The 12,396-nt window shown below is 54.0% G+C and overlaps 1 protein-coding gene across 1 annotated transcript in view; it reads left to right on the forward strand.

Moving 5' to 3' along the window:
• Tkt (transketolase) overlaps nt 1-12,396 on the forward strand; it is a 26,256-nt gene that overhangs the window by 349 nt on the left and 13,511 nt on the right. Inside the window, exons 2-4 of the mRNA XM_004631637.3 lie at nt 9,739-9,856; nt 10,776-10,889; nt 11,604-11,701. Of these exons, the coding sequence (XP_004631694.1) occupies nt 9,739-9,856; nt 10,776-10,889; nt 11,604-11,701 (330 nt within the window). The remainder of the gene's footprint in view (nt 1-9,738; nt 9,857-10,775; nt 10,890-11,603; nt 11,702-12,396) is intronic.

Raw genomic sequence — 12,396 nt, forward strand, 5'->3', positions numbered from 1 at the left:
GGCCTCGCGACCCGGATCCTCCCGCGCGGCGCGAGCCGAAAGGCCTGCAGCCCGGATCCTCCGCGGGCGCCCGGCGCGTGGCCTCCTCGTCTGTGCTGCAGCCCGCGGGCGCCTGCGCCCTGTCCTCCCGGCGCCTGGAGGCGACCGAGGCTCCGGCTTTACGCCGTTTGCCAAGGTCGCGCACGCCCCGGCAGGGCTGGCGCGGGAGCCCTGCAGTCCGAATTGCGATCGCCTGCTCTGACCCACCATCTTGGGGCGCCGGCCCGGCCTGCTCGCTGCACCCTGCGCGCGGTCCCGCTCGTCCCCAGCCCTCTTCCCAGCGCGCGTGCGCCGGGGTCTGGGTCTGTGGCGGGCGCCGCGGAGGGCCCGGGCGGGGGTGCGAGGACGGCGCGCGGACGCGGAGCCCGGGTGCAGGTGGAAGGGGCGGCCCCAGATCCGACCGAGGGCGGGAAGCCGGTGTGCGGAGGCGGAGGGAAAGGGACTGGGCTGAGGAGTTTCAGTGTGGCCTGCGGGGTGGTTTTAATCAATCCTGAGCTCCACTTGGAGCCTGCTAGGAGGCCACAGTGACTGGAGATGCTGGGTTCATAAAGTTAATGAGGAGGGTGTTGCCTAGGGAGTGATTTCTTTTTCCAGTAATTTTCCCAACCAGGCTGTGTATTTATGTGATTGTTTTATGTATTTGGTACAGGGTCTTACTACACAGTTTGGACCCGTAGCGATCCTGTTTTCAGCCTCCCCATCCCTGGGATTACAAGCAAGTGCCACCATGCCAGGTCTCTGTGGCCCACTCCGCTCGCCTGGGGATGGGCCAGCGCAGCATGTGGTGCTGGAGATTGAACTGGGTCCTTGTCCTTGCCTGAGATGTCTCATCGGCCCTGTATTTATTTTGATCTTTTGCTGTGCAATTCAAGCTAGCCTTGAGCTCACTTTGTAGCCTAGGCTGGTATCAACTCTCAGCAGCGATCCTCCTGCCTCAGCCTCCCTAGTGCTAGGATTATAAGGGTGCTCAACCTCGCCCAGCTCCAGGCTGGACATTTAGAATGATGATAAAGGTAATGTTTCTGCATTGTGGCCAAGTTCATACGGGGGGATATAATTGAGATATAAATCTATTCTGCTTTACAGAGTGAGTGTGCACTCACCCTCTTTGTCTTTTTTGTGACAGGGTTTCACTGCAGTTCAGGTTGGCCTTGAGCTCACTTTGTATCCCAGACTGGTCTCAGCTCATCCTCCTGCCTCAGCCTCCCTAGTGTGCTGGGATTACAGGTGTGAGCAACCACGCCCAGCTTGCACTCACCCCTGGTGCCCTTAAGACACCCTGGACTCAGGAAGTTTGGACCTATTACAAGCTATTTCCCTCCCACCCCACTCCTGTGCATACTTTGGACCTGTTAATCTCTCTTGAAGTTGTGACAGTCCTGCCCTTGCCTGGGGTATTCTTTCCCAGGCAGGGACCTAACCTCCTCGCAGTGCCCCAGCTGGCATGCAGTGGGTCTACACACCTTGCACTGCCTGTTCAGCTCTACTGGCTCTGCTTCCATTGGCCGTTCGAGGGATCAGGGATGTAGGTGGAGAGCCATGGTAGTTATCCAGCTAACTAGTGTCCTATATCTAACAGTTTGCAGGAGGGGTAGATACCGAGCGTAGGCATTTGCAGAGTCATGAAGCAGCACGTGTATTCCTGGTGTGGTGCAGTGTGTTTTGTTGCATCCTGTGGGGTAACGTGTGTGCACATTTTATACATGAGTACAGTGAGCCTGGTATGTTAAGAGACTCTCCCCTGCTGGCACTTGTGGCTGTTTAGGTCTTGAGTGGGGGAGTTCTGTTGTGCATGTGGACAGCACCAGGAGGGAATGTAACAGGAGGGTAACAGACAGGAAAGTCAGGCAGATGACTTGGAAGGTACATGGAGAAGAATAAAACAACCTCTACAACTGTAGAGGGGCTCTGGAAACAGAGCTGTAAGCGGATCTTCTGATCCTTGTTACAAAGTTGCCACCCAGAAAAGATACCGCTGAGGCTGCTGAGAGTTCACCCACATTTACATAGTATCCTAAGGGCTGCTGAGAGTTACACCCACATTTACATAGTATCTTAAGGGCAGACCTCCCTGGGTTTAAACAGCAGCCTTTTGCAGAATGTGTTTAAAGGATTCCTCTGTGTGTAAAAGATGGAGGAAGCAATACTTAGAAAAAGTATTTTCAGAAGGAAGTAGGTGTTGTGCAACCCCTGACACAAGAGAGATTTTGAAAGGTATGTGTGTACAAAAATATGCAAGTCTTAACACAGACAATGTTGTGGTTTCTCTGTTTGAGGTCTGCTGTTGCCTCATTGTGCAGGCTTGGTACCAAGTCCCTGGCCCACTCTGCAGCAGTCCCAGGGGAAGTGATGACCCTGTCAGGGTGTCTCCTCCTCAGGGGGAGCTTGGAACCTGGCAGTGAAACAGAACTTGGGGCCTGGCTTTGTTGGTCACCCACCAGAGGCTGGACTCGTGCCCTGTCACTGAGGACCCACACTGTGGGTTTCCGGGTTGGATGAAGTACTGGGCGCACTAGCACCCCTGTGTGCAGTGAAGCTCACCAGGCCCCAGGACAGGGGGGGCACTGGCCTCTGTGGAGAGCTGGGCCTGGAGGAGGAGGGACGGAGCCTTCACAGAGGCTTCTCTGTTGAGGCAGCACCCACGAAGCCCAGCGTGCTCTGGAGCCAGCTCCCTCCATGTGCCGAGGGGACCATGGCAAGGGTCCAACTCCTCAAGCTTTAAAGAAGGAAACCTCAGCGACCTTGTCAGAGGTGGCCAGGACTCTGAGGCCAGTGATAAAGATTCCTCAGTCCTCCCTTGGAGCCAGGTGTCATCTGAGGACACACAACTGAAGTTGGGCCTGATTCACAGGGGAAGGTGCTCTGAGCGTTCGGCAAGTCCCCCAGGACTCTGACCCACAGCTTTGGGGAAGTTGGCCGGGGGGTCCCAAGTGACCAGATTTGGCTAGTCCACTAGGAGATGAGGAGTCTAACCTGGCTCTTTCCAGACCGCTGTGCCCTTATCAGGAAGACCCTGCCCATCCGAGAACCTCACTGTCTGTCTTTAAAAGAGAAGGTCATAGATAGGTGGTGTGTTAGTGCACTCTTCATTTAAAAAAAAAAAAAACCCAGGCAGGCTAACTTTGTAAGGAAGTTTATTTAGCTCACAGTTTTTGAGGGTTTTTTTATTCTTTTTTTTTTTTTTACTTATTGTGATATTGGGGATTGAACTCAGGACCTTGTGCTTGCCAGGCAAGTGCTTACTCTACTGTGGCTCACAGTTTTAGATGTTCATAATGCACAAGCTCTCTCCTTCCGTTAATGGATGGCAGCTGTAGGTGTGAGTAGAAGGGAGAGATGTTTTTTTGAGAAAAAATAGTATGCAGTTCAGGCTGGCCTTCGCTCACTTCGTAGCCCAGGCTGGTCTCAAACTCAATCCTCCTGCCTCAGCCTCCTGAGTACTGGGATTACAGGCATGCACCACCACACCCAGCCAGATTACATCTTGAAAGCAAAAGCCAAAGGGCAATTGGTCCCACAGTTCTGAGAGCTGTCTCCAGTTGACCTAATGACCTTATGCTGGGCTCCATCCCGGGGGTTCCTTCCACCTCTACACTGCCTTCAGGACCAGGCCTTCAGCACATTTGAGGGGCAGACAGGATCCAAAGCAGTATAGCAGGTAGTGCTTTAGGAGTGCGGCTGGGGGCCAGGGTGAGTCCTGGCACCTGATATTATTTGTTTTACATCCTGGTGATCACGTGGCCTTGGAGTGGCTGGGATTACATCCCTGCTGCCCAGCTCCCAGCCACTGCCCCACCCTACCATCCCCAGCTTTGAGGGGCTCCCTGGCCACCGGGGAAGGGAATCTGGGGAAGAGGACTGTGGTCCATGGCAACAAGAAAGTTCCTGATTTTGTGGGACCAGGCTCTGGTGACAATGGGCCTGCCAGTAGGCTGAGTCCAGGGGTTAGAAATGTGCTGGAGCCACCAGGATGTCCCACTCAGCCCTGACTAGACAGCCAACTGCACCTCATGCCTGAGCTTCAGGAAGCACTGACCATTAGCCCTGCTGCGCTGAGGTTGCTCGGGCACAGAGGCCAGCCCTGCAGGGCAGCGGGCGTCTTCACCCTGAGTTGAGCAATGGCTGCTGCTGGAGCAATCTGAACCACTTTGTCCTTGCCTCAGTCAGGGCCAGACCAGGACAGAAGCTGGAGGTCCCAAGACAGCCTGAAAGCAGCAGCATGCACCAGGCAGCCCTTTCGTGCCCGGAGAGGCTGTCCCCACTCAGGCTCACCCTGAGGGCGGGGAACCACAGACTCCCGAGCACTTCCTCCATGGAGTGAGTGGTTTCTTCCTTTTACAGATGAAACTTTAACAGCCGTGTGGAGGTACAATTTCCATATAATTTAATTGTACCGATGGGGCATTGAAAATGAACTCACTGTATCTGGTTTTAGAACATGTCACTGTCCCTGAAAGATCCCTCCTGGCCATGTGCAGTCTGCCTATTCCCGCCCCCAGTCCCTGTCTAGGTTTCTGACTCCATACACGGAATCATACAGAATGAGGCTTTTGGGGTCTGGCTCTTTTACTTAGCATAATTTTTGGCAGTCATCCTGTGGCAGCGAGAGTGAGTGCTTCATTGTGTTTGGCTGAATAGCCCATTGTATGATAGTCCACATTTTGCTACCCTTTTACCAGTTTCTTGCAGTGGTTTGCTTTTGTCTTAGCTCTGCTGTTAGCAGGCACTGGGGTGGGCTGTTGGGGTCTGTGGACTCCGTGGTTCCAGCCTTGAAATTAGGAAGTTAACTGAGCATCTGTCAAGTTTCCCTGCCCTGTGCCACGTTCTTCACCCACGCTCGTCATTCCATCAGGGTCTTGTTCCACCATTGCACAGAGAACTGAGGCTCGGCGGGGTCACAGCCCCAAGGTCACGGCATCAGCTTGTCATTTGTGCAAGGCGCTGTTCAGTTTGGAGGACACAACCCTGCCAAGGCCCAAGGTCCCCATCCTTGGAGCATTTGCACCCAGTAGGTGGGTCAGGCACTGAACAGCCACACAATGCCAGGAAGGGAAGAAGAGAACTTGCATTTTTAAGTTTATTGGTTTTTTGAGACAAGATTTCACTATGTAGTTCAGGCTGGCCTTGAACTCAGTTTGTACCCCAGACTGGCCTCAACTGAAGTCTCAGTGATCCTCCTGCCTCAGCCTCCCCAAGTGCAGGATTACAGGCGTGCCCACCATGCCCAGCAATTAGTGTCTGCTTGTACAACATAAAACATTCGTGTGGGGAATTGGTAATATACATGTCTCATCTTGACCCTTTGTACTTCTTTCCCTGCCATTGCTCCTAAATATGTATTTTCATTTATTTGTTTTGAAGTGAGGGTCTTGCTGTGTAGTTCAGGTAGGCCTTGAGTCACTGTGTAACCCCTGCTGTCCTCGAACTTGAGGCAACCCTGCTTCAGCCTCCCAAGTACTGGGATTATAGGGGTGTGAACCACAACACACTGGCCCAAATCTTTTTTTTTTTTTTGTTATGTACATAAAGAAGGTGAATACAGTTCATATGTTAGAAGCAGTCAATCTATGTAGCCACTCCCAGGCAGAAGCAGAATGTCACAGGAGGTGTCTGTCTCCTTTGTATCCCTCCTCCTTTCTCCTCAGCCCCAGAGAGAGTACCCTGAAGTTTTCATAACAATTTCTTTGGTTTCTTTAGAGCTGGACCGATAGCATGTGCAGACCCTGTGTGTATTCCTCTCTCTGGGCCTCTGCCGCTTTCGTTAGTGGTGTGAGAAACAACACTGGTGTTGGGTCTGTGAGTTAGGAGTCCCTCATTGTCACTGCTGTATAATAATCCACGGTGTGAATATACTGTGGGTAGAAACAGGTTGTTCCAGGTCATGCCATTGACATGTGGGACACCTGTTTTTCTTTTTTTCCCAGAGCATGTGTGGAACATGTATGTTTCTGGGTTGCTGGGTCCTAAGGCTGTACATGTTCAGCACATTTTTCATGTGTTTTAGTGGTTAAGCTGTTACATCTTCTTTTGCCTCTTGAATTACTTTGGATAAATGAGTTTTTCTCAGAAATTTCCTATTATCAAATGGATTGCCATCAGGCAGCTCAGAATATTTTGTTACCTGTGTTTACGCCCCGACTTCCACTTCTACCTTGTCAGAAATTGGGCAAGTTTCCAGGTTTGTTCATTTGCCCCCGACCAATAGCACTTGATTCAGGGGTGTGGCTCAGTTTTAAAATGCGTGCATAGCATGCAAGACTAAGGCCCTAGGTTCAGGCCCTGGCACTACCTAAATAAATGAATAAATGAATAGGACTAATTCTTGGCTTCCATTTTTTAAATTTATTTTCTTAGTTCTACCACAGAGCTACCTCCAGTGCCCCCCCCCCCACATCTGAACCTTAAGGAGATTAGACCCAGAGCATTTGCACTGAGCTACAGCCCAAGTCCATTTGTATTTTGAGATAGGATCTCTTTAGGTGGCCCAGGCTGGCCTTGATCTTGTGATCCTTCTGCCTCAACCCCCTGAGTACATGGGATTAGAGTTATTTTTCTTTGTACTGTCTTTGAGTTCTTTTTTCTGTAACAGTTTTTTTTTTTTTTTTCCTTTTGTATTTTTTAAGCATTGGAGTCTGCTGGGTGAGCCCTTCATGGTGGTTGGCTCCTTGGTTAGCTAATTCACTGAGAACCTTAGGACTCCCATGCGGGCTGTATATGGGAAGGAGACCCCGGGGAAGGGAGCTTCCGTCACCTGAAGGTGCCCAGCTGGAAGAGGAGGGCCTTTTACTTCATGGACACCCATGAGTGGAACAATGAGAGAGGCCCTCCTGGTCAGGGAATGAGTCTCCCTGAAGCCTCCTGGAGGTGAGAGCAAGGGCAGGTCTTAGAGAAACCTTGAGCCCAGCTCTAAACTTCCACTGAGTGGACTGTTCTGGAGCTAGAGTTACTTGTTTATCTGTCTGAGATGAAGTCTTGCTCCTACTCCATGCTGGACTTGAGTTCTCTGTAGCCAAGGCTGGTCTCAAAAGCCCAATCCTCTTAGAATCCTGAGAACAGGGGTTTCAGGTGCGCACCTCCGCCCCTGCAGGGAGGCTTAGGTTTTGTTGTTTTTTTCCTCCCCAGTGCTGAGGATTAAAGCCAGGGCCTTGCGTCTGCCAGGCAGGTGCTCCACCTCTGAGCTATACCCTTGGGCCCAGGGCAGGGTTTTTTAATCTGCCTATGACTCCTGTGAAGATGGGTAGTAGAGTGAGTGCCCTGCAGCCCCTCACCCCTTCTGCAGCCAGCCCTTAGGTTTGTGAGAAAAGTACCTCAGAGCAGGGCCTTCTGTAGCTGTCTAGCCCAACTGGGTGGGCGGGGTTTGCTGGAAAAGCTCAGGCCCGCAGGTGACAGACTTGTGCTTTTGACTGACTAGAGGGTGAGCTAGTAGACTGGCCTTCTTCAGAAGCAGTTGGGAGTCTTGCAGGTTTGGAACTTCATAGTGCAGATTCCTCTCCCCACCCCATACCAGGAATCGAACTCTGAACCCAGGACCTTACGCTCACCAGGCAGGCGCTGTGCCACCGAGCTATATCCCGAGCCCCAGAATCCTATCTCAATCTTTGGCTCATTTCTTTTCATCTGCATGAGTCATAGCCCCAGCCCACAGAAGAGGATTTCAAGGTGCTGGTCCCCGAGCCACTGGTGGCGGCCTGTGACGATCTGGACACTTAGCATGCATTCTCTCTAGGTTCCCCAGCTACCCCTTCGTGGCACTCTCACTTGCAGGTGAAGAAATTAAACCCAGGGAGGTGACACCAGCTACTTGTGCAGCCCAGTGGCACAGCCTGTGTCCCCAGCCCAGGACACTTTGCAGAGTGAGAACCTCATAAACATCCAAAGCCTGGGGAGTGATGGAGGGGAAGCCTGGCTGCTGGGTATCCCCCTTCTGTATCTGTTTACTTGGCGGGTGTGAGGACAGTGCCAGCAGGCAGCCAGACGTGCAGGGAATGAAATCCTGCAGGCTCGCTCCCCCCGGGCCTGCCAGTCAACCATTGCCTTTTCCAACTTCCACCTTCTCATCATGCCTGACCACCTTCCTGGTCGTCCTTCCTGTGTGTCCTGTGCCTCGCCCTGAGCATGCCTCTGCCACATGCAGAGAGCACGTGTGCCACCACATTTCTCCCTGGAGCCCTTCCTAGGGCCTGTCGGGTCACCCTGGGGTCACTGGGAAGACTGGGTAGAGCTCCTCTCCTGTGGGCAGTGTGGCCTGGGCCCCATCTGCTTCCTTCCCCATTGTGGCTTCCTCATAAGGGGGCTGTGACTTGTCCGGTAAGGTCCCTCAAGGGTGGAAAAAGCAGGAGGTCCACCTAACTGCTGTTTATTGTGATGTCCTCTGGGTGAAGGTGGCCCTCACCGGGATGAGAGATCAGGGTCCCGGGCGGGCAGGAAGGGGCTTCTGGCTCACACCCCCTCGCCTCCCTCTTTCCAGGTGTAGTGTCTTTTCCTATGACCAGGAGTTCATAGACATGGTTAAGTATAAGACGATTGTGTGCCGGGACTGTGATACTAAACGAGCATGGACAGTTCTCTGGGTTCCTCTACTAATGTGTCTGTGCCAGGCGGGAGTGACTCACCCTTAACCTTGCAGGCGCCTTCCGGAGGTGGGGGGAGGCTGGGCGGAGCCCAGATGCTGCATGTGCCCTTGGCTTTGGCATTGGACGTGTTCTCGTGTGAAGCTCCTCAAAGAGCAGCCTCCAGGGGGCTGAACTGAGCTGACCTGCATGTGGGGGAGGCCGGGAGGCACGTGCCGTGGGGCTGACCGCCAAGCAGAGCTGCGGTCCGGAGGGCACCAGCCCAGCCAGCCTGGCCAGCGGTTGCCAGAGGTCCCATCAGGAAACCTAGCCTCTGGCCTTGTGCTTCGAGGTCAAGGGCTGGGTTAACTAGGCAGGTACTGAGAGACCTCTACAAGCCTCATCTCTAGGATGTAATCCTTGGATCTTCCAGTATTAATTCACTTGCACAGGAGCTATTCAATTATTAAAGTCTAAAACGGGAGTCCTAGGCCTCGCGCTCCAGTTTTGTTGCCCCCGTTCAGCCCTTGTCCACAGGCACCCAGGACGTTATTTTCATGACGGTAACCTTTGTAGAAGATGAGGCTATGTAGTTTGCTTTAAAATTCTACAGTCACGATTCCCAGTGCTACATCAGCCCTCAAAGGGCCCATGTAAAAAGCAGTTGAGTTGCCCACCGAGGTGATTACAAATCTGAAGCCCAATGATCTTTCCAAACCCTTATGTTGAGGCTGCCTCAAGGTTTCTGGTGGCTCAGCCTCAGTTCCCAACCCTCGTCCCATGTCACTGAGGACATGTCCCTCACAACTGGGCAGACCCTACGCATCCCCCCGAGATGTGGCTGGTGGAGTCCTTGGCCTCCTACCAGGCCTGCGAGGTGGGATCTGGCCCCCTTCCCATGATCCTCTGCCCTGCCATGGGACAGCTTCAGGCTGGGTCTGCTGAGTTGATCTCTCCCGGTTCCCTTTCTTCCAGCCCAGCCCTGAAATTTTGTCTTTGCCATAGCTAAGGACCTATGCCCATGTCTTCGGGAAGGTATGACAGGCGCTGATACCCACCAGCTGGCCCCCTGCTCAGGCCTGGGGTGTGTGCTGGTAGTTGGGGGTCCAGGGCTGTGACACACGTGTCTGTCTTCTCTCCTGGGCCGCAGCCACCCCACATCCTGCTGCAGTGCTGCTGAGATCATGGCTGTCCTCTTCTTCCACACAATGCGCTACAAGGCCCTGGACCCTCGGAATCCTCACAACGATCGCTTTGTCCTGTCCAAGGTAAGGACCTAACTCGTTGCCTGCTGCCCGCCGCCAGCACCCCCTTTCCCGGGGGCAGGGTCACGTGTGCTGAGGAATGTGTAATGCTCTCTCAGGAGCCATGCCCCTATCTAAGCCAAGCCCTGGCCCCCTGCCCCCAGGAACCTCTCACCCACACAGCTTGGTCCCCCACTCATTGTCTTGCCCTGTCTTGACCCAGCTGCTAAATTTAACCTGAGCAGGAATATATGACTGAATTGATAGTGACTCCTCCGCAAGGTCCAGGTACATTAACAAGGCCCTGACACAGAGCGATGGGCTTGGGACAGTGGAAACTACTTGTACTTAATGTTCATTCAGTTTGCATATTCACAGGCAGGACTTAAATCCAAATCTGGCTTTCTGCCCATTGTTCTGTGTTGTGCCAGCTCTGAAGTCCACGTCACATTCCCCTCGAGAGCAGCAGGACACCGCAGCAGGACTGTAGAGCTTCCTGTCCTGTCTCTTCCTAATAAGAGACATCGCCGTAAACTGTGCCACAACTGCCCCAGTCCCCTGTCCTAGGCCTGGCTCGGCAGCCTATGGCCTCTTGGGGCAGGCTCTAGGGCTTAGAAGTCGGGCCAAGTGTCTCATATGCCAGAAAGTGGGGATTAGGGCGGCTGGCTGGCCGGCCGGCTGCCTGCTGGGCTTTTGGCCTCGTCTAGCCGCACAGCTGTGCCCACCGCACCTCTTAGTGCCTGCCCAGCCTTGGCTGTGGGAACGTCAGGCTGCAAACCAATACGCTGGAGAGCAAAGCAAGGGAAGAAGCGTTCCTCGCTGGCCTCCTCCCCGGAAACACACCCTGGCTGGCCAGCCCTGCCTGTCCTGGGGCTCAGGGCACAGGGACAGCCCCGAGGGTCAGCCCTCCACCTGAGCCCATCTGTTGACCCCCTCTCGGCAGGGCCACGCAGCCCCCATCCTGTACGCTGTCTGGGCAGAAGCCGGCTTCCTGCCTGAGGCGGAGCTGCTGAACCTGAGGAAGATCAGCTCAGACCTGGATGGACACCCTGTCCCAGTAAGTGCACCGCTGGTGGCCTCGCAGCCTCTGCTCTTCTGCTTCCTCTTTCCCAGGCATGAGCGAGGGGACGGGGCACCCACTAAGAAGCTGGAGGTGTTGAAAGGCAGACGAGGTGACTAAGATGAGGAAGGAAAGATGTGGGCCTTAGGGGTGCGTTGCATTCACCCCAGATCCTGTTGGGGCCTCCGGCCAAGGACATTCTAGGTTGGCTTTAGGGCAGGGCCCTCCAGGACCCCTCCACAAGCTTCTGTCCCCACTGAGTCCTGGCCACCTAGTGGGCCACAGGACACAGGAGCAGGATGCTGGTGATGCCCCAGGAAAGGAAGCCAGTGTGCTCTTCCCAGTGACAGCTGGCATCCCCTCAAGCACTGGGATCCACGAGTTAGCACAAAACCACCACTGTGTTTTGGGTTAAGAAGTTCTGTGTCAGTTCTGTCATGAGCTGTCCAGTCAGCTGTTTAATCTGGGACTCTTTACAGATGAGACAGGGCTCAGAAAGGGCTAGACTCAGGCCAAGGGCACACAGCTCACTAGGGACCAGAGCTGGGAACTGAGCCATCAGTTTGGCCTGAGAGTGAGATGCCACGCCCTAGGGGACGGCTTGTGGCAGGAAGGGGGCTCACCTGGTCTGGGTGGGGGCGCTGGGGATGGAGTTGAAACAGTGCTGCTCTCTCCTGGCTGGAGAGTAACTGGCTCTTTCTGTTATGACAGAAACAAGCGTTCACTGATGTAGCCACTGGCTCCCTGGGCCAGGGCCTTGGGGCCGCTTGCGGAATGGCCTACACAGGCAAATACTTCGACAAAGCCAGGTAACTCACTCCCCCATCTGTCACCTGTGCCCTCTGTAATTGTGAGAAGGGTCCTCAGCGGCCCAGCCTTAATCCTGCCCGCCGGGGGCCAGTACCCTGGCAGCCAAGCGCTGAGGGCCCCGCTCCGAGTAACAACTGGCAGCTCGTGTTTCCACCCCATGTGTGGCAGGCAGTGCTTGCCTGAGGAGTTCCCTTAAACCCAGCCCCTAACTTTATCTTGCGGGAGGGTTGGCCTGTGTGTTCTAGAAATGCTGGAGCCAACTCGTACAGGGAGGAAACAGTCGTCAGTCGTCGGAGAGACTGAACCTGCGCAGGGTGGGTCAGCAGCCTGGGTGTTTGCTGTTAAAGCACGAGGCTGCTCAAGACAGATTTCAGTCTCCACATTATTCCTTGTGGCCAGAGGGGTGTGCACACCTCTAATTCTGTCTTCTGCCACTGTGTGGGCTGAGGCTGGAGGCTTCTAGGCCATGCTGGGAAAGTCAGCCAGACCTTGTCTCAAAATTTAAAAAAAAAATAGTGTTTGGGCACCCACTGGTTCAATTCCCAGTGGGGGAGGAAGTGCGTGTGGATACAGCGTATGCCAGAATGCTTCTTCCGTCCTTTCCCTGCGGGGCGCCAGGCCCTGTGTCCATGTAGCTCAGTTTCACCTTGACAACCCGCATAAGCACGGCTGCTCCTTACTTTGTAGACTAGGA

Source organism: Octodon degus, unplaced genomic scaffold (genome assembly GCF_000260255.1).
Source record: "Octodon degus isolate 3935 unplaced genomic scaffold, OctDeg1.0 scaffold00043, whole genome shotgun sequence".
Lineage (NCBI taxonomy): Eukaryota > Metazoa > Chordata > Mammalia > Rodentia > Octodontidae > Octodon > Octodon degus.